Source organism: Epinephelus moara, chromosome 21 (genome assembly GCF_006386435.1).
Source record: "Epinephelus moara isolate mb chromosome 21, YSFRI_EMoa_1.0, whole genome shotgun sequence".
NCBI lineage: Eukaryota > Metazoa > Chordata > Actinopteri > Perciformes > Serranidae > Epinephelus > Epinephelus moara.
The window spans coordinates 12,962,519-12,990,204 of record NC_065526.1 but is presented as its reverse complement, the minus strand read 5'-3'; the positions used below and the strand labels follow the sequence as shown (position 1 = coordinate 12,990,204).

General features: G+C 39.2%; 1 protein-coding gene across 9 annotated transcripts in view; it reads left to right on the top strand.

Annotated features, from left to right (window-relative positions):
• LOC126408877 (receptor-type tyrosine-protein phosphatase S-like) overlaps positions 1 to 27,686 on the top strand; it is a 106,396-nt gene that overhangs the window by 42,472 nt on the left and 36,238 nt on the right. For 5 of the 9 annotated variants that reach the window (XM_050074634.1, XM_050074630.1, XM_050074631.1 and 2 more), the window contains exons 6-9: positions 11,361 to 11,471; positions 20,414 to 20,428; positions 21,602 to 21,871; positions 26,398 to 26,777. In XM_050074634.1, the coding sequence (XP_049930591.1) occupies positions 11,361 to 11,471; positions 20,414 to 20,428; positions 21,602 to 21,871; positions 26,398 to 26,777 (776 nt within the window). The remainder of the gene's footprint in view (positions 1 to 11,360; positions 11,472 to 20,413; positions 20,429 to 21,601; positions 21,872 to 26,397; positions 26,778 to 27,686) is intronic. The other 4 variants (XM_050074636.1, XM_050074635.1, XM_050074633.1 and 1 more) reach the window with 1 other exon arrangement.

Here is a 27,686-nt window from a genome sequence, read left to right as displayed (position 1 = left end):
TAGGGAGGCGGACAGAGAATCTGTAACTGTACAAAAGTGTACAAAAAGAGCAATTACACTTAATGGATAGTGAAAAGGCAACCAGATGGCATTGGGGGTGGGAGACAAAGGGAGAATGGAAATAAACGGAAATGATTTAAGAGGAACTGGATTATTTACCCAGTGTATGTGTAATGTTAACCTGATATCAGTATTTCATTTTTAAATGTCACGATTATCATCAATTCCAGCATATCCTCACACCCCTAACATGAAGAATCGCTCTGTCTACAGCCCCGTGCACACTGCATCAACATGTGGAGATATCTAAAGCTTGTCAAGCCTGCCATGCCTAGTTACGGTTGCTATGATACTGTATGCTGATATCACTGTTTGGGGGAGGGGTTTAGTGTTTGCAGGTAGCTGAGGGCCATTTTCTGTGCTGAGACCACTTTTAGCTCCCACACCCATTCCTATTTCCAGTAACCTACTGATGTGTAAAAATGGATACTCACTACTGCGATATACAGAATACTGCGTATGGTAATTGCGTCTGTGTAAAATGCTCTGCAGTGGATGTGGGTGGAATTAAGCCACTGGCCAGTCTCGCTGCTGCATGGATGCAGGTGAGACAAAAGCTGCACTCCTAACAAAGAAAAAGACTTTTAAAGCTGCTGTATGTCCACTGTAAAGCTCAGAAACATGCCAGAGGGAGAAGTGTAGTGATTGTTTTATGGATACATAATTACAATAAACACTATGCAAATGTTTTTCTATCCTCTGCTTATAATTTATGAGAAAGTGTTGGCGGCCTTGGAGCTACAAAATAACAAAGAACCTTGCTTAAACCTCTCCATGCGTCTTAAAACAATTGTTTTTCTCTCAGTAAGTGCAGTTATATCATTAGTATACAGTATCTATCATTATAAGTTTCACTCAGTCTACTCTGAGATGCGTTTTGTCCTTCGAGCTGTGTCACACAGAGACATGACACTGATTCAGCGGTGTAGAACGTGAGGTCACGTATCACATCAATGAAACAGTAGCAAGACAAATGGCACAGTGAGATTCACCGTGGGGTTTAATAGGATTTCAAATCACCAAAAGCATTGCAAAGCTGAACAACAAAATGCAGTGTATAATGAACCAAACACTGCAGTGAAATGATTTGGAGGAAATCAATTTCACCTGAGCTGGGCACAAAATAGCACCGAGATGTGTTATGGATGAAACACTCCTTTAAAATCTGTTTAATGGGGGCACCTTCCAAGCAGTGCCTCTGATTTAGTGGACGGCTGCCAGCTCTCATTGGACCACAGCCAGGGATATGTTTTGGGCCACAATTGTGTTTTCTCTCTGTCTTTCCTTTTCTTCTCTGTTTGGTCTTGGAAATATTTTTATGGCCCATATGGGTCAGGATGAGAAATGATATTGAGAATGACTGCTCTGAAATCCGGCAAAAGACGACTCTTAGCCGTTTCACAGCCCATAAGAATCCATCACCTGAGGTCTTCTCTTGCTGCAGGTAACTGTCCAAACGGTGGCCATTGACAGTTGTGAACACAGCTACATTAAACCTGCACACATAAACAACCCGGTTTCCAGAGGATACAATATTATGGAGGCCCATTCATTGTGATTGGGGAAAAAAGGTAGTGTGAAAATTTAACAAAATAATGAATTAGTATATGAAAACAACGACCAAGTACCCCCAAATAATGGGAACCTTTCTTAAAATAAAGACTTAGCATTTCAAAATAATGACCTCCTATCTCAAAATAATGAGAAACTTTTGCAAAACTTAGTATCGCATTATGATAAGATACTTTCTCAAATTAATGACCTGCCACCTCAGATTAATGACTCAGAATTTAAAATAATGAGAAACTTTATCAAAATAATGACTAAGTATCTCAAAGTTATTACTTAATATCTCAACATAGTGACTTCGTATCTCAAATTAATGACTTATTATTTCAACATAATGACTTAGTTTCTCAAATTATTGACTTAGCATCTCAAACTAGGGACTTAGTATCTTAAAATAATGACTTAGTATCTCAAATTATTGACTAAGTATCTCAAACCAAGGACTTAGTATCTTAAAATAATGACTTAGTATCTCAAATTATTGACTAAGTATCTCAAACTAAGGACTTAGTATTTCGAAATAATGACTCAGTATCTCAAATTATTGACCTAGCATCTCAAACTAAGGACTTAGTATCTTGAAATAATGACTAAGTATCTCAAATGATTGACTTAGTATCTCAAACTAAGGACTAAGTATTTCAAATTAATGACTTAGTATCTCGAATTATTGACTTAGCATCTCAAACTAAGGACTTAGTATCTTGAAATAATGACTTAGTATCTCAAATGATTGACTTAGTATCTCAAACTAAGGACTTAGTATTTCAAATTAATGACTTAGTATCTCGAAATATTGACTTAGCATCTCAAACTAAGGACTTAGTATTTCAAAATAATGACTTAGTATCTCAAATTATTGACTTACTATCTCAAACTAAGGACTTAGTATCTTAAAATAATGACTTAGTATCTCAAATTATTGACTTAGTATCTCAAACTAAGGACTTAGTATCTTGAAATAATGACTTAGTATCTCAAATTATTGACTTAGTATTTCAAACTAAGGACTTAGTATTTCAAATTATTGACTTAGTATCTCGAATTATTGACTTAGCATCTCAAACTAAGGACTTAGTATTTCAAAATAATGACTTAGTATCTCAAACTACGGACTTAGTATCTTGAAATAATGACTTAGCATCTCAAACTAAGCACTTAGTATCTTGAAATAATGACTTAGCATCTCAAACTAAGGACTTAGTATCTTGAAATAATGACTTAGTATCTCAAATGATTGACTTAGTATCTCAAGCTAAGGATTTAGTATTTCAAATTAATGACTTAGTATCTCGAATTATTGACTTAGCATCTCAAACTAAGGACTTAGTATTTCAAAATAATGACTTAGTATCTCAAATGATTGACTTAGTATCTCAAACGAAGGACTTAGTATTTCAAATTATTGACTTAGTATCTTGAATTATTGACTTAGTATCTCAAATTAATTAGTTAGTATCTCAAATTAGTCACTCAGTATGTCAAAATAATGACTTTGTATCTCAAAATAATGACTAAGTATTTCTAATCAGTGACTTATTATCTCAAATTAATGATTTAGTATCTCATTAATTACTAAGTATCACAAAATAATGACTTAGTATCTTAAAATAATGACTTAGTTTCTCAAATTAATGACTTAGTATCTCAAAATAATGACTCGGTATTTTTAAAGTAATTATTTAGTATCTCAAATTAATTACTAAGTATCTCAAAATATTGAGAAACTTGAAATAATGATTTAGTATCTTAAAATAATGACTCAGTATCTCAAATTGATGACTTAGTTTTTCCATATAATGACTTACGATCTCAAATAAATTACTTAGCATCTCAGAATAATGAAAACTCAAAATAATGATTAACTTATCTCAAAAAAAGACTTAGAATCTAAAATTAATGACTTAGTATCTCAAAATAATGACCTAGTATTTCCAAATAATCGGAAACTTTCTTAAAATAATGACTTATCTCAAATTATTGACTTAATATCTCAAAATAATCAGTAGTCCTATCAATAGAATGAGCACTTATCAAACTACTTATCAATAATGGCTTTGTATCGCAAAATAATGAAAACGTTCTCAAAATAATTTTGTCTTGGTACCGTTTCTCATTATTTTGAGATACAAAGTCAATATTTTGAGAATTTCTTATTATGTTGAGATACTAAGTAATTACTTTGAGATGAGTAAATCATTATTTTTAGAAAGTTCAATAGTATTTTAGAGATACTAACTCATTATTTTGATAAAGCTTCTCATTATAATGACTTACTGGATCCCCTTTTTTTAAATCACACAAACTGAAATGGGCTTCCATATAAAACATATGGCACAGTACAGAGCTGAACTTTTCCTGACATCTTTATACCTCAACCAAAGCATCCATCCATTTTTCCATGCCATCTGCTGCACCCGTTTAGATGTGCGTGAGGAGAACCGTGACAAGTTATCTGTCTATCGCTGACATTTGGGACTGAGATCCGGAGAGTTTACCTAAGCACTTAACAGCCTCCGTAGACCTCCACTCTAACAGATGGCATGCAATATGGACCCCGAGGTTGACTGCTGGGTAATGGATGGACCTGTCTTGGCCAAGAACTGCGATGTGATCAAAGGTTGTGGTTATGGTAACGGTCATGGTTTAGGTCACTTTTATCTAACGCAAAAAGGGAGGTGATTGAAACATAAAGACACCGTTTGGGTTCTTTAAATCAGCGTCACAGTACAACAGCCATATTCTGACTAACCACATAAATGCATTTGTTCAGGCATCCGTCAGAATTAGTTATGACTGTGTTCTCCCCAAATGTTTCCAGTGCATCATTTAATACCTCTGCCACCGAGGTTATTTTTGGTCCTGTTTGTCTGACATCTGTTTTTGAGATATCCTGCTGACTAACAGACAGACAAACAATGAAATTTGGTTGGAAATTGGGACACTGGCCAAACAAACAAACGATTAGTTTTTGGTGAAGATCCAGGATGTTTTTTAAAGGATTTCTAAAAATGGTGAAAGACAAATCCTTTTACAGATCATGCTTCTCGTCTGAGGGAACAGGTGGAGTTACTGTTTAGGCTGTGATATGTAATACTTGCTTATCTAGTTTTTTAATGTCTGTTTTTTGTGGAGGTAATATAAATTAGGGCACAAATAAATCTGCAAAAGAATCCATAAAGAGCAGCAACTAATTATTGTTTTCATTATCAATTAATCTGCTGACTATTTACACAATGAATAGATTATTGATCAGGTCTGTAGCTTGTCAGAAAATTATGAAAAATGCAACTTTATTTTTTTTTAATTTTGTCTCATTCTCAGTCCTAAACTCTCATTTACTGTTATATAGACCCTTTTAGGGCCGACGTCACAGTGACTTCAGTTTGTTAGCTGGAGGCTAAACACAACTCACCACCACAGGGCTGTAGGCTACATAGGAGTCTTAATATATCGTCTTGTTGTGTTATTGGGAGCCAGAATAGAAGGTGTCATGTCTCAAACTTAAATTTTATTGCATACCAGCCGCCACTGCACATCAACAAAAACAAAGATAGCTATGGTTGAATGCTATAAGACGAAAGAACTGGATGAAGGCGATCGTCAAATATGCTCGCATGTGCAGCGCACACTTCATATCAGGTTAGGGAAAAGTATTTACTGTTGTACGGATGAATAACATGTGTATTAAGGGTTATCATGTCCACCTAATCGGAAACTGGGGAGCTAATAAGAGGAATATTGGATTTCTCTGTAATGCTAACTTTTTAGCACATTAGCTAACGTTAGCTTCGATAGTAAAACAAACCGGAGGAAACCGTGAGTGTCGTCCTATGTAAGATTGGCATAGTAATCAACCACAAAGCTTCCTGTGACATCATCAATCCACTGAGAGAGCATACGGGTCGGCCAGTCCAGTCTCGTTTGTCAGCGTTTATGTTTTCAAGCAACACTTGCTGTCCAGGAGAGTGAGTGACCTGAAATGGTGCGTTCGTCAATTCAATCTGATGCTCTAGATTAAAATGAGAGTCCTGTGGTTGAAAAAATGGAGCGTTACAGTTCTATATGAATTAATGAACAGTTAAGCTATTCACACATTCACTCCACTTGGTGCTCTGCTGCTCCGAGAGTGCTGCTCTCTGGTTAACCGAATGGTACATTCTGACAGCGCTCCCAATTTACGAACGGTCCAGTTGTGCCAGAGTGCGGTCCGGCACTTTGAATGATTGTCTCTAAATGCACCACTCACATCATCTTCCTCCATTGTCTAAAAATAGCTAACAGAACTTGCTAGCTAGCGTTGGCTAATGTCTGTGGAGAATTGTTTTGCCTGCAGCTAAGCCCCGCCCACCAAAAACATCACACTGTTTACTAACAGTAAAAGGGTCTATATGACTAAAGTACTAACAAGCATTCACATTTGAGAAAGTATAACCAATAAATGGTTGTCAATTTGCTTTACAAAATGACTTAAATGATTAAAAAGTTAATCGCTAAATTGTTGCTCATTTTAATTTTCTGTTGTTTCAGGCCTAAATGAATTACATTGTAAGCTCAGTAGCTAACTTGCTCTTAAAAATCTTGTCCTGTCTTTAGAGTTCTTTTGAAGGCATTGATCAAACCCCTAAAACTTATCTCTCTTCATCAAAATTACATATTTGCAATTTTATTCTTTCCATGAAAAGATCCCTTCATGCCTTAAAATGGCTTGGATGGAACTCTACCCCTCTGCCTCATTAAGCATGCGTGGATCTATGAATATGCAAACGAGCCACTCGCCTGGAGCTCATGCTCACCTTCACTCTGCTCATCAAACACACAATCCTCTGCTTGTAAACAGTAATGGATGACATGAGCCTTCAGCTTGATTACGTTATAAAACCACTAATAATGTGTTGCTAAGGTTAGATGAATGTGTTCCTGATCACCAGCTCTGACAAGCTGAAGCGAAAGTGAAACTGTGACATACTCCGGTACTTTTCGTTGCACCGCAGCATTACGGCATTGGTTCCTTAGGTTTGTGATGTAACAATACCTGACTGTCATGGGTGCACTGCAGATCCCAGGAGGAAATGCTGTGCTATGGCGATGACTGCATATCTTATAGCATATTAAAAACACCATATGGACATGTTAACAAGGTTAAAAACTCGATTTTCACTGGAGGGTGTATTTAATGTTTTCGTGTTCACCTCCAGGGAAAACTTGAAATTACAACCGGTGTGCAAAAGATCTCGTTTGATCCCAACTGTTTGCTCTTCAACTGCATTAAAGGTACACTATACAGGATTGTCAGTTACAGTTTGTAAATTACGTTTCCTAGTGAAAGTGAAAGTAAAAGGCATCCCCACATCGTTATATTTGCGTTTTTTTGCCGCTTTGTCCCCGATCTCACCTGAGCGCTATGAGGGTGCACACCATAAACATCCCCAACACAGAAAATAAAAAGACAATTGAAGCAGAAGGCAGAGTCTCTGCAGAAAAATATACTATCACACACTTCTAATGGGTCATAACTGATGATTTAGAGGGATTACGTCTGTGTCTGTACATTGATTTTAGGTAAATCCTGCATCTTTAAGTGAACTGTGTTGTGGTAAAAATAGCACCTGTCTCTTCCGACTGTTGCTAAATGTCCCGTCCCAGTTAAAAGTTAATGTCTCACCTTGTGGGAGACCGGAGTCCAGGTGATCTGTTTGACCTAGATGTTCTGGCCGAGCTATCGGGTTAGCAGTATCTGTTGTCATCTGATCAGCCGAGCCTCAGTCCAGCAGACATTATACACCAACTGCGATTTCACAGCAGCTCAATTTACCGAAGTCACATCTCATTCTGGGTCTGTCAGCAGCTCCCAGACTCACTAACAAACTGCTCTCCCTCCACTCTTCTGTTATCTTTCACTTTCCCTTTTTACAGCTTTTTGTCCTGCTCTCTCACACCGTCCATCTTCATATTTGTCGGTTGCCAGTTATCTGTCTGCGCCATGTGTTTATGTTCGAATGCGGCGACCTTTATATGCGCGGATATACCGAACACCTGTCTGTTTCCATGTATGGTAATGACATGTTGTGCATAAAAGAAGATTTCAATCGCCCATTTCAAATCCGTGCTGATGGTTAGCCATATGAGCAGCTTCCAGCTGTCAGATGAGTTCTTGTTTGCAGATCTCCACCTGTCCAGCCCCATCTCTCCTCCGCTTCGTCTTTCCCCTCGATCCTCCCGCTGCCTCCACCTCTTTGTGGAGAGGAGGCTCGCCTTGTAGAGCAGATAATTTATTCCTGTTTATCTCCCAACTCTGCCCTGTACCGCGGGGAAATGAGAGATGGAAAAATAGAGAGAAAGAGGAGGGCACGAGCTGTTTTCCTTTCATGTAACTGCAGAAGACAGCAAATGGATGACAGCTTCAGCTAGCAGGGCCTCTCAGCTCGCTAAACACACTCCGACACACAGAGCGCATGCTTGTGCCCGAGCTGTGTGTAACAAGTCATTCTTTCCCTCCTCTGAGCATCCAAAAACATGCTGTTTAAACTTTTGCATATTCTGATTGGCTATTGTGTAAACTGTGAATCACACACACACACACACACACACACACTGACTGTCTCTGTGGAACCTTTTAGTGCTTAACTGGCCTTGTTTTTAAGATTTAATAATTAAAAGCTTTTTTCACCATTAGGATAACACACTGTGCGTATGTGTGTGCAGCCATGGAACGTAGCTAGTTAGTACATTAAAGGTCCAGTGTGTAGGATTTAGAGGCATCTAATATTCATCACTGTGTTTTCAGTAGTGTTTAATCACCTGAAGTTAAGTATCAGTGTGTTTTCATGACCTTAGAATGAGTAGTATGTAGAATATCTACATATGTAGTGCGTCCTCTCCCACTGTGTCCTCCATGTTGTTTCTATAGTAGCCCAGAACTGGACAAACCAACTCTAGATGGGGACATTCGAAATTTCACATCGACCACCGTAGTTCTCCTACATGCTTGGCACACGGGAGAAGTTTCGCCGTGTCTACTCGTACACAGATATTTTCGTAAACATATATTTTCCTGTTTAATTTGGCCTCTCGTCCACACGCAAAGTTTCAGGTCACTGAAATGGAGATTTTTAAAACGCCTCTGTTTTTGTGGGAGTGTGTAGCAGAGCATTTGGGAAATAATGATCTTCTCAATTTGTGCACGCCCATTGTTTCTTTGTGTAATGAGTATGCGCCAAAAACAATAACAACAGCTGACTACCGGTGTGTTAGCACCACTAATGACCACTTTACACTTAAATTTATTGCTGCACCACTTCAAGGACAAACTGAGGCTTCTACTGAACCCAGTGTTACTTGGTCTGTGGTTTGTGTACATACAATGTGTAGATACAGTGGTTCTTGATGGGGCCCGGTCGAACCAGCAAATGGTGACACCTTCTAAAGTGGGATTGTTGTCGATGAGGAGTGGAAGGAAAACTTTAGCATGTCCAGACCATCACTCGTATCTTTGTGTGAGCTTCTTTTTCCTTATATAGAACTGGAATCAAACAGATGTGAGCTCCAGTAGGTGTTTTGAAAAAGCTAAAGTTAGCCTCACATTTCACTTCCTGTGTGTGACGAGGGAAGACTGCTATAGACACCAAAGGCAGGCGAGCATTTGGAGCTGTTTTTGTGTTTTAGCACAGATGGATTTTGTAATGTCATATGGACAGATTTTTTTTTTTTTGCTTAATGAGGAAGGAAAATATCTGTTTAAAAACATACCTGTAGATATGTGGAGAGGACCTTTAAGTATTAGATTTAATTTTAAGGTACTTCTGCTTTCCGTGAACAAAGGCCTGCATCCGGTGATTATTTTCATTTTCCATAAATCAACATATTATTTTATTTCTTTTTCAAAAAAGGAAAGCAAGGGAGAGAGGGGGTATGACTTGCATTTGTAGATTTAATTTTTCAGTCTGGAAAATATCAGACGACAGAGACCAGAATTATGTTTTTATGTCTATTATTGCCTGACTAAAAGCCCCAAACCACCAAATATTCAGTTTACAATGATATTAAACAGATAAAAGCAATAAACCTCACATTTTAGAGGCTGGAACCAGAGAGCATTTAGCTTTTCTTTTTTTAAAAACTAAAACATGATTTGATTGTCAAAATAATCTTTTCTTTTGATCAACTTATTGATCAGTAAGTCAATTTTTGCAGTTCGTCAGCCTGTGTAAAATGCAGTTAAAGGGTCAGTTCACCCAAATTACAAAAACAAACAACCATATTTTCTAAATTATCTCTTGGGTTATTGTGCAGATAGTTTTATGGTCTCATGTGCTGAAGTTTTGAGGTATTCATCCAGAAGACTTATGCTGCCGCCTCAATATATATAAACATACTTTTGTATGTGTTTACAACAGTGTGACACAATCAGTTGGTGTAATTTGGATGAAATTACCCTTTAAATTCCCCTTAAATAGCTACAAATGCTGAGAGCAAATGGATGCATAATTAATAATAATGCAGTTATATAATTCATGTATAATAACTGCAGCCTGAAAGGGAACATTCTGCATAATAATTTAACATACATTTACTGTGGTGCTTCAGTACATTATGTAATTATGAATGCAGGACTTTTTGAATTTTGGTTTTGCTTTTTACTGAAGTAGATAATCTTCTACGGGTGTGCGTGTGCAAGCATTCTATATCTTCTGCTTCTCTATATATCTCCATACGTCTCTTACAAGCCAGAGCCCCTCTAGAAGATCTGATACATCATACTGTGCTTTGCATCAGACTTACAAACTGTGTGTTAGTGTGTGTGTGTGTGTGTGTGTGTGTGTGTGTGTGTGTGTGTGTGTGTGTGTGTGTGTTAGTGTTTGTGTCTCATGTGCGTTTTGAGTTGTGTCTTTTTCCTCTCCTCCTGCAGCAGACTGTAATCCATGGTTTTGTGCCTCCTCCTCAGGCTCCATGTCAAAGTCAGTTTCAGATGAGATGAATGTGACAGAGCAGGCTGAAAGAGCAAAAAAAAAAAAAAAAAAAGTCTCTGCTGGTAATTCAAAAGGCCGTTAGCAAAAATACAAAAAAAATAAGAATAGCACCCTGTGGAACAAAAGAATACCTGAGTGCTGTGTGTAATTATAGCACGTTTAGGGAGTCACTGTTTATCACAGTGGGATCAGGGTAGGAGGATAAAAATTGAGGAAGTAAAAGAAACAAGTTGAGGAGTTAAAGAGCATTGTCGGGTTGTTGCCGTGGGGTAAAGCTTGCCGAGATAGAAACAGGCTTTCTTCACGGTGGCAGTGAGCCTTCTGGAGGAGGGGAATCACGAGCTCGTAAAGAGGTGTACAACAAAAGGTCCTTTAAGTGTCATATAAGTTTATAAAAAGTCATTTTGAGACTTGTTTTTGACTTCCAAACTTTTTGTAGAAGGAATTTTCTGATTTTCAAATGTGTTGCTGAGCGTGCAGAGAGAAAATACATGGCTCTGTATATGAGAGCGTGGCCCATTCACACTGTGCCTCACAGATATACCAAACAAAACTGACTTTATTGGATATGTTGAAGCAATATAAGAGCGGGTACCCCAGGGTCAAAATATAACAGAAACAGACTAACAGCGAAACATCTCAGGATGAAAAGGAGAGGATGCAAAGGAAGGCTGATAACGGCAGGAACATTTTCTTCAAACTCGACTGAACATCTTCATTTCTCTCTCTCTTTCTGTCTGTCTGTCACTTCCTGTCTTGCAGGAGCGCTGCAGATCGAGAACAGCGAGGAAACAGACCAAGGGAAGTACGAGTGTGTGGCCACCAACTCCCAAGGCGTGCGCTACTCCTCCCCTGCCAACCTGTATGTGCGAGGTAGGACGTGAACCCAGAAATGCACATGCACACGCACAAACACACACCCACACAGAGAGACAAACACACAGAAACGATTAAGGTGCTCTTGGTACAGACAAAGTCTTTTTTCATTTCTGTGCTTTCTAAACAAGTATTACTAACCCATCCATTGTCTACAATACATGTTGAATCTGTTGTTTGCTATTTCTCACAACCACCCTTAACAAGTCCACCTTAAACCTCGGTGCGAGCCCCTGCAGTGGAGTCAAATTGGACATGGAGTTGGGGACACACCTTGGTTTAACTGCATGGAAGCATCACTGATCTGTCTACTAATATGGCTTCTATACAAGAGGCAGATTAAGAGGACAATGTTGCACAAAAGATGCACAGATTTGATTGGAAATTTGGAAACAATCAGGATATAATTAAATATATTTACATTAATGGCATCATTTTGCACCCACATGATCCCTGTGTAACTGATTGTAGCCTCTGGACTGTGGGTGCTGCTGTATCTATCTGGCTTATGGCTGAAAGACCACGACCAATGTTCAGATTTCTAAGTTCTAGATTCTATGTTAATTGGGATATCGGAGGAGAGTGCGTGTTGGTGAGCGTGTGTGATGCAGTGGAGCGAGTGGCTTTGCGCTGGCCGTTTTTATTCTCTCTGTGTTTCCCCGTTCTCTCTCTCCCCCCCTCACGTCATTGTGTTCTGCATCAACCCCCTCTCATCCCTCAGAGCTTCGAGAAGGTTGGTGTGCTCTTTCTTTTCTTTTGTTACTCCTTTGTTTCAGAAAGCTTCACTTATTGAAACAGAGAGAAACAAAAAAGGAAAAAAAAAAAAAAAAAAACATTTAAAGGACGCCGGAGTAGATTTGAAGTGAAATGATATTGTCTCCAAAAAATATGAAGAGAGTTGATTTCTCTAAAGCTGCTACGATGATGAAGTGGTCTGCCTACGCAGCAGAGTGCATTGACTGCATTGTGAGGCCTTGTGTGCAGAACCCTTGGTATTGCCTTCACTCCCCGATCAATGTTTTCTGCATGGTATGATCTTGTTGTCATGGAGACCCAAGAATTGGAAGATTAAAAAGAGGCGATGTTTGCATGGAAGGAGTGAGAGAGAAAGAGAAAGGAGCACCGCTTGCATGTGTGTTGACTGACGGACTGACACAAGAGCATGGCACAGTGTGTGTTCACGCCTATTGATATGCTCGCATTGTGATATTATTGAACTTGCTGTCTTGTCATGTCTGGCTACTGTCTCTCTGTTGTTGTTTTTTTTCTTCTTCTGCTTTTGTATCACATCATGTGTAATGTTATGTCGCGGCTCCCATGTCATCACATCTGCTCCAATTCTGCACTTGTTGCACTGAGTGGAAATCTTGCACTTGCAGTCACGCTTGTATGTGCCCGTCTGTGTTGATGGTATTCGTGCTGTGCAGGTTTGCAGGAGAAGTATCAGTTATTTGGCTGCTTTCATGCCATGAACTCAAGATGGCGAGAGAACCATCACATCACCTGTGGTGGGAAGTAACTAAGTACATTTACTCAAGTACCTAAGCACACATGTGAGGTACTTGTGCTTTACTTGAGATAAGTATTTAAACTGTACTGCAATGCGGAGGGAAATATTGTACATTTAATTCCACTACATTTATTTATCAGCTGTAGCTACTAGTTACTTTGTCAGTTAAGATTTCACTTACAAAGAATAGTATGACCTCATAAAACATGATTTGACCTGTGGTACTCAAGCTTTTTGCAATAATGTTCCCCTTTGTAATATATTTTCAGCCAAGGACCCTCGACCAGTGCTTTGGTAGAAAACCACAGTGAACAAACGGAATTGTGAAGGTGATTTTTTTTTGCGGCAGTTGCGGAATATTTAATATAAAATCTGGTTAATCAAACTTACATTTGCATTTTTATTAAACTTATTATAGTTTAATTATTTTTTGAAATATGCATGACAGATATTTTTTAAAAGAAACATTTTCAAAAGATCTCACATACGCCCTTTTGAGAAAAACTACTTCATGAAGGAAATAAAATAGTTCAAATTAGCTCCACCTCAGCCAACTAAAACAGTAAAATGATACATACACATTAATGCATCAGTAATAACTATAAAATAATATGATATATAGTGTTGTCACGATACTGACGTTTCTAACTTTCTAAAATTATCAATAATTGACACCATTTTCGATACAACAGGGAAAAAATTACATTGATGGCACACATTTTAAAATTTTTGCTGAAAGATAAATACAACAAAGCTAGAACATGAAAACAGCGACTTGTCTTTTCTTTGTCAGTAGCAGAGAAAAGCAAAATGACTGTCGTAACATTATCAAAAAGCAAGGGTGAGAAAGTGCAGCTTGTACCGGTGTATCGATACTGCAGGAAATGAGTATTTAAACTGTTTCAAATATTCAGAAATTATTTGTATAGATAACATTCACTTCCTGCTTTTGAGTGCTTTTACTTTTGATACTATTTAACGTTTGCAAGAAAAACAATCACATTCTTTCTCTGTCAGATTTTATCTTTTATTAATAAGCAAGAAAATCCATCCTTGCTTAATTCAATACTGCTACAGCCTTACATGGTCTGGTATGACCACCACCTTATGGCAGCTAATGCTTGTAAGCTTTAGCACACGTTAGCTAGACATTGCTGACATTACTGAGTCAGTTCACTGATTTTATGATCATTGTTTCTCCTGATAGACTTTATTTTAGCATTTAGTATTAGCCTGCAACTGGCACCTGTGGCCAGAGTTCAGCAAAAATGACTGTCGCTTTAAAGTGGAACCACCCCTATTTTCAAAATTCATACATGTTATTTCTAAGGTCTAGAAATGTGCAGAAACATGAACAACTCTCTCCCAATTCCAAAAACTAGAGAGTTAAAACTCAATATGTGATGTCATAGGGTATAAAGTCTAGGGCTGTACCCAAATATTCGGATATTTGAATATTCGTTTCTATGGGTAGGTATTCGTTATGAAAATTTGGTATTTGATATTCGTTTTTTTTTTTTGTTTGTTTGTTTTTTTACATATTTTTTTGGTGCTAAATGTAGTCTTTTTGTTGTTGGTAAATGTAGGTTATCAATAAAAATCAAAACTTTTAAATTGCATTGTTAAAAATGTCAAAATATAGTATAGCCTACCAACGGAGCTTGTGCGCACGGCACGCTTGAGCGCATTCGTCTGAGGCTGTGGATCAATGCCAAGTTTTACCACTTTATCACTATTCCCTCTAACTTGTAGCTGTTTTTTTGTAATCTTTTGAATTTAATATGAATTATGGAACCGTTTTTGTCAACGTTTGTTTCCCCCGTTTTGTACAATAAATTATTGTTGAAAGTTTCAACAAGTTTCTTTTGGAGTGCGTGACACAAGTGTGTTTTGAAAACGACCACGGACTGTCACCTGCTCAATGCATCAGTACCTTCGGATGCCATGACAGTAATAGCCAATAATGTCAAAATATCATTTACAGACCGATTTAACAGACTATCACTGCTGCCCGACCCGCAGGTCTATTTGCGGGTCCCGCAGGTTGCGGGTCGACCCGCTCATCACTACTCAGCTCAGTCTATAAGGCTGTACACACAGCAGTAAGGCTATAGACATTATATTCTATTCAGGCCAGCAGAACCAGCAGCACATCGGCTCTACAGTGCACGGCACTGCTGATTAACCATTTTATTGCAGCACAGAATGTCTGCCAGCAACCAATTACTTGCAGAGGCTTCCTACAACTTGTTTCAGCGGTTCCGATTTAATCAGAAGACAAATTAAACAGGATGACTAGCCAATGTGAAAATCAAAAGAAAGCATAGAATAATGTACTGAAGGAGACTGTTGCGCCATCACATTTTTTTGTGGTTTGAGAGCAAAGATCCGGTCGCCGCTGTGCAAAACTCCGCAATACAATTAGGTCAGAAAAAACCCCGGAGTCCGTCTGTGCTGGAAATTCACTGTACTTAAAATAAAGTGTGTTTTGCACAAACTTGACATGTCCGTGAGTCACTTGCAGTCCATTCAGGATGATTATAGTGACACTGAGAGCACCAGTGGTGTAAGGTTGTTACAGAAGGCCCCAGTGCACGATATTATAACGGGCCCTAAGGCCGGGAGGTTACTCATTATGCGCCTAAACTAGCTACTGTTTAATCTTATCGTCACATGATCAAATAGAGACTTGACTTTAGATAACACCAACATACACATCACCCAAAAATCATCATCACATATATGTACAGGACAAAAATACCAAAGAAAATTTGAATTATTCATTTATTTGAATGTTTTCTATAACATATTGTGTTATAGATTGCTACTGGCTCATTTACAACAACAAAAAAGAAAGAGAGATATAAAGCAAATAAAGCACATGGCGCCATTTTGAATTAAATGTGAGTTTTGCTTTTAACACAGGCATATTTCTAAGGTGGCAATCTAAATTACTTACGAGGGCCCATTTTCTTCCCAACATGTAGTTGAAGGGCCCACTCTCTCCATGACCCCCTCATCCCCTGTCTTTATTTACGCCCCTGGAGAGCACCCAGGGGAACGTTCTGAGTATATGGGCACATTTTCTGTTTAAGACCTGAGAACACTACAATAGAATAAAGCTCAAATGAGTATAAAAAAAGAAAAGAAATTTTCCCATTCGTTATCTATGGAGCAGCTTCAGATTTTATACCCGATGACGTCACAAGTTTGAGACTTCCTGCTCTAGTTTCTGGCTCATGTTCGCTAATATTGATTTAACTTTCCCAGGCCTTGGAAATAACATATTTGAATTCTTAAATTAGGTGGTGTCACCCTTTAAGTTCATTCCTCAAAAAATGATTATGTATTTTTATATACACGTGACTGTCAGTGGAGGACTTGTACTTCAATTGAATATTTTTCCATGTGGTGTGTCATCAGGACTCAGACTAACAGTAAACAGTTTATATACAGGTATAGCAATGTGCCAGCTGTACTGTAACACAGCCCGTGCTGTATCTCTGGCTGTTGCTATCTTCACCAAACACTCCGATACGCCTCTACTGACTGACATTTGAAATTAATCATATCTATTCACATTTTTAGATATCGAGGGGATATTAATGATTCCCTCTTATTACAGTGGATAATGAAAGCGGTGTCCTTGAGACGGACTGGATGGTGCTGCGTAAATGTCAGCTCAGTGACGGTGCTGAACGGGTACATAGCAGTGCGGAGATACAGCCATAATCCTTATGGCTGTGCCAAGGTCTCCTCAGCCTGTAGCCTCCAGACTCCCTGCAGAGGACGGGACTAATGATAGCCCCCGCTAATAAAGATTGAAGCTCCTGGCTCTCACAAACTGTATAGAAACTGGAGGGGAATCATGCGGCCCGGCTCGATTAACTTAAAGCTAGAGGCTCTGTGAGCATGTGAAGGATTATCCCTTGTTATGAGCTCACTTTATTGTAAAGTGCTCTGCTGCGTCTCTGCAGTGGATTCTCCAGTCTTTTGTCTCTCTTTTTCTTTAGAAATACTGCTGAGTTCATGTTTCAGATTACTAAACGATCATCTTGAGTCTTCACCTTCATCCCGTTGTTGCTCATATTACCAGACTAATCCATATGCTTAATTAATTGTCTATTTTTTGCCATATTAATCGGTTTAAAATTACTGACTGAGTGAAAGTGATAGTGTTGTCATGCTGCATTGCACCTGCTGTGTCTGTCTTGTGCATGGAGCTGTCATGGATGCAGTCTGTCTGTCTGTCTGTCTGTTTGTCTCCAGCATGCTCTAATGAGGAGATGCCTGCCTAATCATGTCTGTTTTCTAACAGATCTACCTGTTTTTGTCTCTTTGTCTCTTTCTTGTCTTCAACTTCTGTATCCAATTCTGGGTATCTTCCGATTCTTTATTTTCTACAAGTATTCCAAATGCTTTACACTTTATGTGTTATTCATGAAATGATAGTGACGTCACGGCAACTTTTATTTTTCTTTTTTTTTCAATTTGTTGAAATCATGCAAAAATGTTAACTTCTATCCAATTGTCTCTAGATTCTTTGAGTAGGGGGATGTGGCCCATGAAGATTCCAAGTAATGAGGGTACACATTAAGGAGTGGAGGTTATGCAGCAAATTTACCCATATTTTTTGTTTATTTATTTTTATTTATTTATTTATTTATTTATTATATTATATTATATTATATTACATATATTAGAATTACTGCTGGATTTCCAAGTGATCAAAGGAAAACTCAAAGAGAGGCGAAGTCCTTCCAATTCTGGTGTCTCCAATACGCCCTTATTTAGGAGAAAATATGTGCAGTAATCAGAGGCGGTTCTGTTTAAACTGTGCTATGACGTAATGATATGATGTTTATCAGTGTAAAAGATAATTTTGCATGTCAAGAGAGTTTATCATAGGTTTGTCTTATTAGCATTAGTTTTGTTTGAAAAACTATGTGAACTATATGTCTTGTCTCACACGATACATGTCACCATGGATGGATTACTGAACCAGCCAACTGGGCACAGGCCCAGGGGCCCAAAGTATCAGGGGCCCCTCTGGCCTCCACCAGCAAAATGTTACTCCAGTTATACCAACCAGGAAGAGGCTCAAAGTGACCACACAAAGATGCACAGTGAGGCACAAATTTAGCAAAAAAAAAAGACAACAACAAAGAGATGCAAGGGAACTACAATGAAACACAAAATGAATACAAAGAGATCCATAGAACTACAAAAAGTCAATAAATATTCCTCATAGAGACACAATTTGACTTTCAAAGAGGCATAAAACAACAACAAAGACATGCAAAAGGAGACACAGAGCAAAGAGACATAAAATGACTACAAAGAAACACAAAACAACTATACAAAGAGAAACAAAACATCCCAAAAGACACAAAGAGACCCCTAAGAGACACAAATATACCTGAAGAAACAACAACAAAGAGACACAAAATGACCACAAAGAGATACATAGGAACTACAAGGAGAACAGAACAAATACAAAGACACGCAATGACCTAAAAAGACAAATATACTTCAAAGAGACACAAAATGGCTACAGAAAGACACAAATATACCCCTTAGAGACAAGTTACCTTAAAAAAGACCCACAACAACAACAAAGAGATGCAAGGGAACTACAAAGAGACACAAAATGACCACAAAGAGATCCATAGAACTATAAAAAGACCATAAATATACCTCAAAGAGACACAAAATGACTATAGAGAAACACAAACAACTGCAAAGAGACACAAAACGAATACAGGGGACGCAAAATGACCACAAAGAGATGCAAAGGGCCTGCAAAGAGACACAAAATGGCTTCAAAGAGGCACAAAATGACCACAGAAAGACACAAATATACCTCAAAGAGACACAAATCTAGCTTAAAAAAAGACACAAAACAGCAACAAAGAGATGCATAGGAACTATAAAAGACAGAGAACAAATACATAGACACATGCAATGACCTAAAAAGACAAATATACCTTAAAAAGACACAAAATGACCAAAAAAAGGCATAAATATTCCTCAGAGACACAAATTGACCTTCAAAGAGGCACAAAACAACGAGAAAGGCATGTAAAGGAACTACAAGGAGACATAGAACAAATACAAAGAGACACACAAGAACCTAAAAAGACAAATATACCTCAAAGAGACACAAACTTATTTCAAAGAGACACAAAACCACCACAAAAAGACACAAATTTACCTTAAAGAAGACAAAAAAGAACAACAAAGAGATGCAAGGGAACTACAGAAAGACCTCAAAGAGACACAAAATGGCTTCAAAGAGACACAAAACAATTACAAAGAAACACAACACAACTTCAAGAACACACAAAGGAACTAAAAAGTGTGACACTAAACTACAAAAAGATTCTGACAGCTACAAAAAAGGCAAACCCAGCATAAAGTTGTGTGCTGCTATGTAGGACAGGTGGTGGGGCTTTTTGCATGTCTGTGCCCAGGGGCCCATTGTTTCATAATCTGCCTTTGTACGTCACCAGCACCAGCTAGATAGACACGTAACTCAGCTGTGATCCACACATAAATGTAGTGTTATCTTACGTCATGTTTCATCCAGCGACTCCTGGTCTTTTCATCAGCTGGGAGGCGAAAGAACGAGCAAGACCCGGTGCTCATGTGGGAACGCACGGGCATCATAGCTTCAGCAAGAGACAAGGTTATGACGTGATGGACGCAGCTTGTGTGCGACTTTCTTGTCTTGCACAATTACCTTTTAGGTTGCATCATCTATGTGTTTCATGGCACAATTCAAACATGATTAAAAAACTACTACTACCATCGACTACTGTATGTATTTTGTCTGATATAAGGTCCTATAGCAATCCACTGGAAGGGGAGGGACTTCGCCTCTCCATTGTTTTGCTACTGCAGGGTTTTACAGTAACTTTTTAATTTAAATCTATTTTCATTTGTAGTCTTTTTGCATTTGTTGCTTCTCACGGTCATGTTTTATTATACATATAAGCTTCTCAGAGTTTATTTTCTCGACAATGTTTCTGCTCTCTGTTTGCCTTCCCTTTCATTCTCTCCTTTCATGCAGAGATGTTTGTCCGTTACTCTCTCTGTCTCTCTCTGTTTCCTGTGTTGTGACCCTGGGGTATCCTCTTCTTCTTCTTCTTCTGTTCCCTCAAACATCCGATCTCTACTAGTCTCTTTTTCTCTTACTTTTGAAGCACCTACTTTCTGAATGGGCCTGGTATATAGCCGTGTTTTAAAATAGATCCATGTGTTTTCTTCTTCCTCGCTCCTCTTTTCTTCCCCCTTTTTCCCTCCTTGCCCCTAAAAAACCCTCTTCTAATCCTCTCTTTATCTCCACTCCCCTGTCTTTTCCCCTCCTTTCCCTCCCCCTTTTTTTATCTCTTCTTCTTCTGCATTCTGTCTGCACCCTGATGTGTAGGAGCGACAGACACATGTACATAAGTTTATTAACTTATAAACATGCACATACTACCTCACATATCTCTCTTTTTGCTCGCACTCGTTCTCTCCCGTTCTGCCTCTTTCATGCTGTCTTGGTGTTCTTTACTTAATGTGTCCAATGATCACTCTGTAATTGCCACAAAACACCCTATTAGAACCCTCGATCCACTCCTGTCCACATTTCCAATTCATTTTGACTACACACTGTATCAGTTATGAATCCTATGTATTGTACAGTATCTTGTTGTACAATGTGGCTGTCCTTTGCTACATTGCCTGTCATTGTCTGGAAGAGAAGCAGAGCTGCCTCTTTCTTTCTCTCTCTCTTTCTCTCTCTTCCTCTCTCTGTCCTGACTCCTCCTCTCCTTCTATCTGTCTCTCTCCAGTGTCTCTGCTCTTTGTCTCGCTTCTCTCTGTCTCCGTCTCTTCAGTTCTTCGTTCTCTTCTTTGTGTTTCTCCACCATTTTATCCCTCTTGAGTAGCCCAGGCATGCAAGTGACCTATGAGTTCAGTCTCTCGATGCATCTCTCCCTAATACATAGTCAACCGACCTTCGACAGATGCGGTATTGGATATAACTTGCCACTTTACTTGTTCTTCTTATGGGGACACAAATAGCTGGCAGGGGCTTATTGATCGGCCCCCGTGATGCATACACTCTCTAAAAAGAGCCAAGCTAATGCCGGAGCACCTCCAGGCGCAGAAATCTCAATGAAGTAAAGTTTCTCCCTGAAGTTTCTGGTGAAGTTTAGTCACTGTTTGGAGATGGATGTGTAAAAATAATACGGATATAATCCAAAACCTGAATCTGAAAGACATATTTTTTGGCTTAAATGCATGATAATTAGTAAAAATTTGTTTTAAAGAAGAGAAACTGACTATAGGTGTCATGTCCTGGTTGAAATGATACTCAAGAGTTTGTCACTATATTATTTTGAGTAGGCAGCTCACTGAATGGTTGAGCTCAACACAAGATTTGTGTCTTTTTGTTGGAATCATCAGTACCATAAAGTAATTGGGACTAAACTTGAAATATCCCTTTTGTAATTTTCTGTAAAAACCCTGAAGTTCATTCTCCCCCTTCCTGTTACCTCTCCTCTCTTTNCCCATCCCCATCCCCACCCCCACCCCCTTCCTTTCTGCCCCGACTCTCCTCCTTTCCCAGTGCGCCGTGTGCCCCCTCGTTTCTCCATCCTCCCCTCCAACCATGAGATCATGCCGGGAGGGAGCGTCAACATCACCTGCGTGGCCGTGGGGTCGCCCATGCCCTACGTCAAGTGGATGCTGGGAAGCGAGGACCTGACCCCGGAGGATGAAATGCCGATTGGACGGAACGTGCTGGAGCTCAACGGTGTCCGGGAGTCTGCAAACTACACCTGCGTGGCCATGAGCAGCCTGGGTATCATCGAGGCCACTGCCCAGGTCCTAGTTAAGAGTAAGAGATGCTCGAATAACATGATTAATCATTAGATAGATAGATAGTTAGGTAGATAGATAGATAGACAGACAGACAGACAGACAGATACATACATACATACATAGGTAGATAGGAAGATAGATACATAGGTAGATAGGAAGATAGATACATAGGTGGATAGGAGGATAGATATGTAGATAGGAAGATAGATAGATAGATAGATAGATAGATAGATAGATAGATACATACATACATACATTCATAGGTAGATAGATACATAGGTAGATAGATACATAGGTAGATAGGAAGATAGATACATAGGTAGATAGGAAGATAGATATGTAGATAGGAAGATAGATAGGTAGATAGATGCATAGGTAGATAGGAATATAGATATGTAGATAGATAGATAGATAGATAGATAGATAGATAGATAGATAGCCAGTTCAGTAATAATTCTTCACAATAAAACCCGTTAATTTGTTATGTATACATTTTTATTGTGAAGCAGCAAAACAAGGACATGTTGAGTTTTTGAGCAGCAACTTCACACAACTTTTAATATGGCGGATAGCAAACATGAAACAGTAAATTAGCAGATATCTAAAGTAAAAACAGGACGCAGGAGAGAAACTAAACTCCGAACCGCAGAGATTCAGTTAGAAGCTACAAAAGTACTGAGAGCTGAACACAGAGATTTTTAAACACTCCTTTCTAGAGTGTCCCAACACACACACTTGTTTCGAGGGGAGAAGGTCGGTTGTCAGGAGTTGGCTGCATTCGGCGAGGCATCACCGCTACCTGCTTAAAGGGTGGGCGGCCCGGCTTTTGGACCTGCTCCAGATAATGTCAATCTGGTGTGGCTTGCCGTGGCATGGGGCGTCTAAACTGACAATGGAACCTCAAATCGGTGCGAAATGGCTTTACTCGCGTGGCCAAGAGTGACAATGGAAAAGGGGTATTAGTTTTTGGAGCCAGAAGTGACCATATGTGGGCGGGAGGCTGGCGCAGTGGAGGAGCGAGGGGTGGATCTGACTGTGAAGCCGAGGATATTATCGGCAGACAGCCTGTCACTCACAGTCGCTAGCCCTTAATTATGCGTAACTTAAAGCCTTAATAAAATGTAAAACTAGTGAGTTATATGACAATTCACAGACTATACAGTTGAGTCATGAAGGGGGAAATTAGCAACAGAGACCAAACCATTTTTTGTAACAGGCTGTAAACATGTTTATTTCTGGTTTAAAGTTGGGTAATTTTACATGGGGGGTCTATGGGGATTGACTCACATTCAGAGGAGCCTCAAGTGGCCGTTCAAGGAACTGCAGTTTTTGGCATTTCTGCATTGGCTTCATTTTTCAGACACAGAGGTTGCCACTTGTTTGAGAACTTATTGGCTTCAGGATCATAGGAAAGCTTGGATCTATTTTAAGTAAACAGAGGGTGGCAGCGTTGTCGCCCTGGCAACAGTTTAAATAAGGAAGCTAAGGGGGGTGCCTCAGGTCACCTGCAGTTTTTACCTTCTTCATCTTTCTGTCTCTGCAGATGCATTTAGAGGTTTCAAAACATACCGGTAACCATGATATTTAAAAATTAGATATCATGTTAATAATATACCGATGACATGATATCGTGTAACTAATCCACCGTTTCTTAAATAGTTTCCGTTTCTTTCCGCTCTCACTTTGTTTCCCTCCCACAGTGCCATCTGGTTGTCTTTTTACTATCCATTAAGTGTGATTGCTCTTTTTGTACGCTTTTGTACAGTTATGGTGACAGACTCTATCTCCACCTACACACCTAATTTTAATGTGTAATTAATTTGCCAAAAGAGACAAAACGCACAATGAACAAAGTTAAAAATGAATTTGACTGACAGCATTATTATTATTATTTCTCAAACTTTCTATAGGTTTTGCAGTAATATCGTTAGCATGATCTCTTTTGACCACTAATCATGTAGCAGTAATCTGATATCATGCCAGCCTTAGATGCATTCCACACTTGGTAAAGTTATCCCTAACAGTTTACTGGCCATTGTTACAGTCTCTGTCTGTGCCTCAGTGGCACTGCCAAACCAGCAGATGATGCAGAAGAATAAAACACTTTCAGTAAAAGCACAGTTTGGAGCATTTTGTTCTGAACATTAAAACACAGCGATTTCTTTAGAAAGTACATTCTTTGTTGTGTCTTAGTGCTGACAAAGTCAGTCGTTTGGGCTCTGGGAGAGAGAAAACAGTGTGGCAGAAGTGTCTCAGTTGCTGCCTCATTAAAGAATAGAACTAGCTTGATTTGGGTTTTCTCCATATTTCAAAATGTGTGCATGTCAGGAGAAGTGGATGCTCCACGTTTTCATTATGGTAATGTCACATTTGACTTTTGTTAAGCTGATTTGCTGCGTACTTTAACAAAGAATTCTACATATTAGATATGATTAAAGCACCTTCATTAGTGTGAGTTTATCATTAATACACGGCAGTGTGGAAGGCCATTTAATGTCGACAAACACAGCTACTTAATGAAAGTACTGTAATGTAAATATAGTGTGTACTCAAGATTCTAATTCAATTAGATTGGATATAACTAATTGTCATTGCACACAGTGAGTACGAGTACAACAAGGGTGTTTTCACACCTGTAGCTCAGTCCATTTGTTGCATTTAGTTCTGATCCAGTTCCTCTTCACACTGACAAACATGAAGTTACACAGACTGACAGGAAACTCAATAAACTAAATTGGAAAGTTCTGGCGATTGCCATCCTGCAACATCAGGACCCACGTGGGGAAATTGAATCCTGGTAACTGACAGAAGTTTATCCAGCACTTTAATGCTTCTGATGTTTATATTTATGTTCGCTTAGAGCTCACAAAGAAGTAACTGATTATGAGCATTGACCTAATAGTATTATTAGCCTGTTAATCAACCTCATGTTATGAGTAATGACTAACAGGTAGAGACAGGACGATAAAGGAGGCATCTTGTACTGTAATGATTTGAGGCTTATTATTGTAGCATCGCTGTCACAGCTTTTAATGGACTTAATGAACTGACAAAGTACACGGAGTCGGATGCACGGCGGTTTTAACAGCTTTTTAATCAGGGAAAATACCCGCGCTGGCATGCATACAGTACATGTTACCATGGTTGCCAAATGACTACCATAAATAACACAGGTCGATATGGTCTCATACAGATCAGTTAACAGATCACAGACAGTCTTCATCATCAGCAGACGGCTCTGTTAGTAGTTTAGGTTTTGAAATTGTGCTAAAATCACATATCTGCTGTTATAAACTCCTGTGGTAGTTTGTATGCTTTCACGGCACACAACAACACAACCTGGAAACAGACTGAGGCCCACCTTTTCACACCAGCCCAAATTAACTGTACTAACCAGGAGAATGAACCTGAGTTAAACTTAGCCTAACTAAACATGTTAGGTGTTAAAGCACCCTTAGTGGGATTTATACTTGTGCGGGTGACCCTACCTCGTAGCCTACACACGTGGCCTATGCTGTTGTGAGTATTTAGACTTGTGCAGTGGTGTGTCTGTGTTACTCTGCAGTTACACCTCCAAAACACTGGTAGGCAGTGGGGTTTCTGTGAAGTGCTGTAAAGTTAAGTTGATTCAAAACACACTTTATAGAGACTATTTCAAACACAAGTACATAAATCAGCTTCACTATAACTCGCAGCATTCACAGACAAACACTTGTGTTTATCTGAACACATTTTCCCCACAAATACAACATGCTAATGTTTTTAGCACAAGCCTATTGCGTTTTACATTGTATAAATTAGCCTAGCAGCTAGAGAACTTTTCCTCTTCTCATATAAAACCAGGAGCTAGAGAACTTTTCCTCTTCTCATATAAAACCAGGGACAACAGCAACATTTAACAAAGGTAACGTTACAAAATTTTGCTCCATTACAACTCACAAAGTTCACCAGCAAACTAACTGTCTTATACTAAACATGTTTTCCAAACAAATATAACATGCTAACGTTATTAGCACAAGCCTATGGTATTTTACATTGTATAAATTAGCCTAGCGACGAGCTGAGATTTCCTCTGCTCATATGAAGCCAGGATAAATCACACACAAGACTCAAAATGTTATTTATGTGGAGGCTTTATTGTCTTCACAATTTATTGTTTCTTATCTGTGAAATTAAAGTAAATACTAGTTTTGTTTCCACTGAGGGAAATGGCTTCAGCTTACAAAAATAGACAGGAGGTCGGCGTCACCGCGACATGTAGTTATATTTCTGGGGAGATGCACATAAGGCTACGGCGTAGGGTCTATGCAGAGGTGTTAATTTCGTCTTAATAGTGCACTAGTGCAAAGTGCATATAGATATCCCTAACCCTAACTGTATATATGTAGTATCTACAGAGTAGTATTAGGAGATGTCACTGTGATGTGTACAGATAAACAAAACAATATATTAAATGTGCAGTATGAATGTAACCCAGAAACCAATAAAGAGTACAAAGTAAGTCACATAATTCTCTTCATCTCCTCTCTCTTTAATCCCCAGCTTTGCCAAAGCCTCCTGGCACACCCATAGTCACAGAGACCACCGCCACCAGTGTGACCATCACCTGGGACTCGGGCAACCCAGACCCTGTCTCCTACTACATCATCCAGTACCGAGCCAAAGGCCCAGACAGCAAGTACGAGACGGTGGACAGCATCACCACCACCCGCTACAGCATCGGGGGACTGTACCCCAACACAGAGTATGAAATCAGAGTGTCGGCTTTCAACAGCATCGGCCAGGGGCCCCCTTCTACACGCGTGGAGGCCCGCACAGGGGAGCAGGCTCCGGCTAGTCCTCCTCGTAACGTCCAGGCTCACATTATATCTCAGAATACGGTGATGGTCCGCTGGGAGGAGCCGGAGGAACCCAACGGACAGGTGGGATAAAAACTTTTTCATTTTCTTTTCTTCTTTTCTTCCTGGTGGTAATTGTGTGTGCAAAATCACTGGTGCACTACAAAAAAAATCCTGAGGTTTCTATATAATAAAGATTCATTAAAGAAAGGAGAGGTGTGCGAGCTTCCAGTCTTTACATCCACATTTTCAGATTTTGTCACATTAGTTAGAGCTCAAACATATGCCATTAGGAGACATGTAACAGTCAGTGCACGTATCCATCAAGCTCCCAATTTTTTACTCAGAATTTTTCTGATAATTTTACTTTTTGCTCATTGTTTTAACATATTTTCATTAGTTTTGTGTTTTCTGTTTTCCTGCTGCACCATTGATTGCCCTTTGTGATTGATTGATTACACACTAGACACTCTAGTCTTTTAAAACTGAGTGACATTTACCCTCACTTGCGTCGGACTGACAGCATTTCAGAATCACACAATGGCCCACGTGGGGTTAAAACAATAAAGCCTTAATAAAATTCACCACTGGGAGCATTTTTCCAGTGTGCAGGTTCATGTCCTTTGCAGGGATTGTGTCTTGCCAGAGATTTTCCTCCTCCAACTCCCCTGCTACCTTCCCCACCCTCTAAAGAAAGAGAAGGTAATTGGGCTGTCCGCTCTAAAATAAGAGCGCTCCCTCTCGAGGCCTTTTTCCCTTTCTAGCCTACCTAACTGTATAGTAGGTTCATACAAGTGCAAGACTGGATTTAGGATAGGGATTATAGATATTAAAGAGTAATAATAATAGGAGAGGTGGTAGAGGTGGAGGGAAGGGGCGATGGCATGGCAGCAGGATTATATATACTCTAAAATGCCCATAAACAAATCCCACAGGAGGGTCAGGGGAGGTATAGTGATTATATGGTACGCACTACAATGTGAGGGCTTGTTC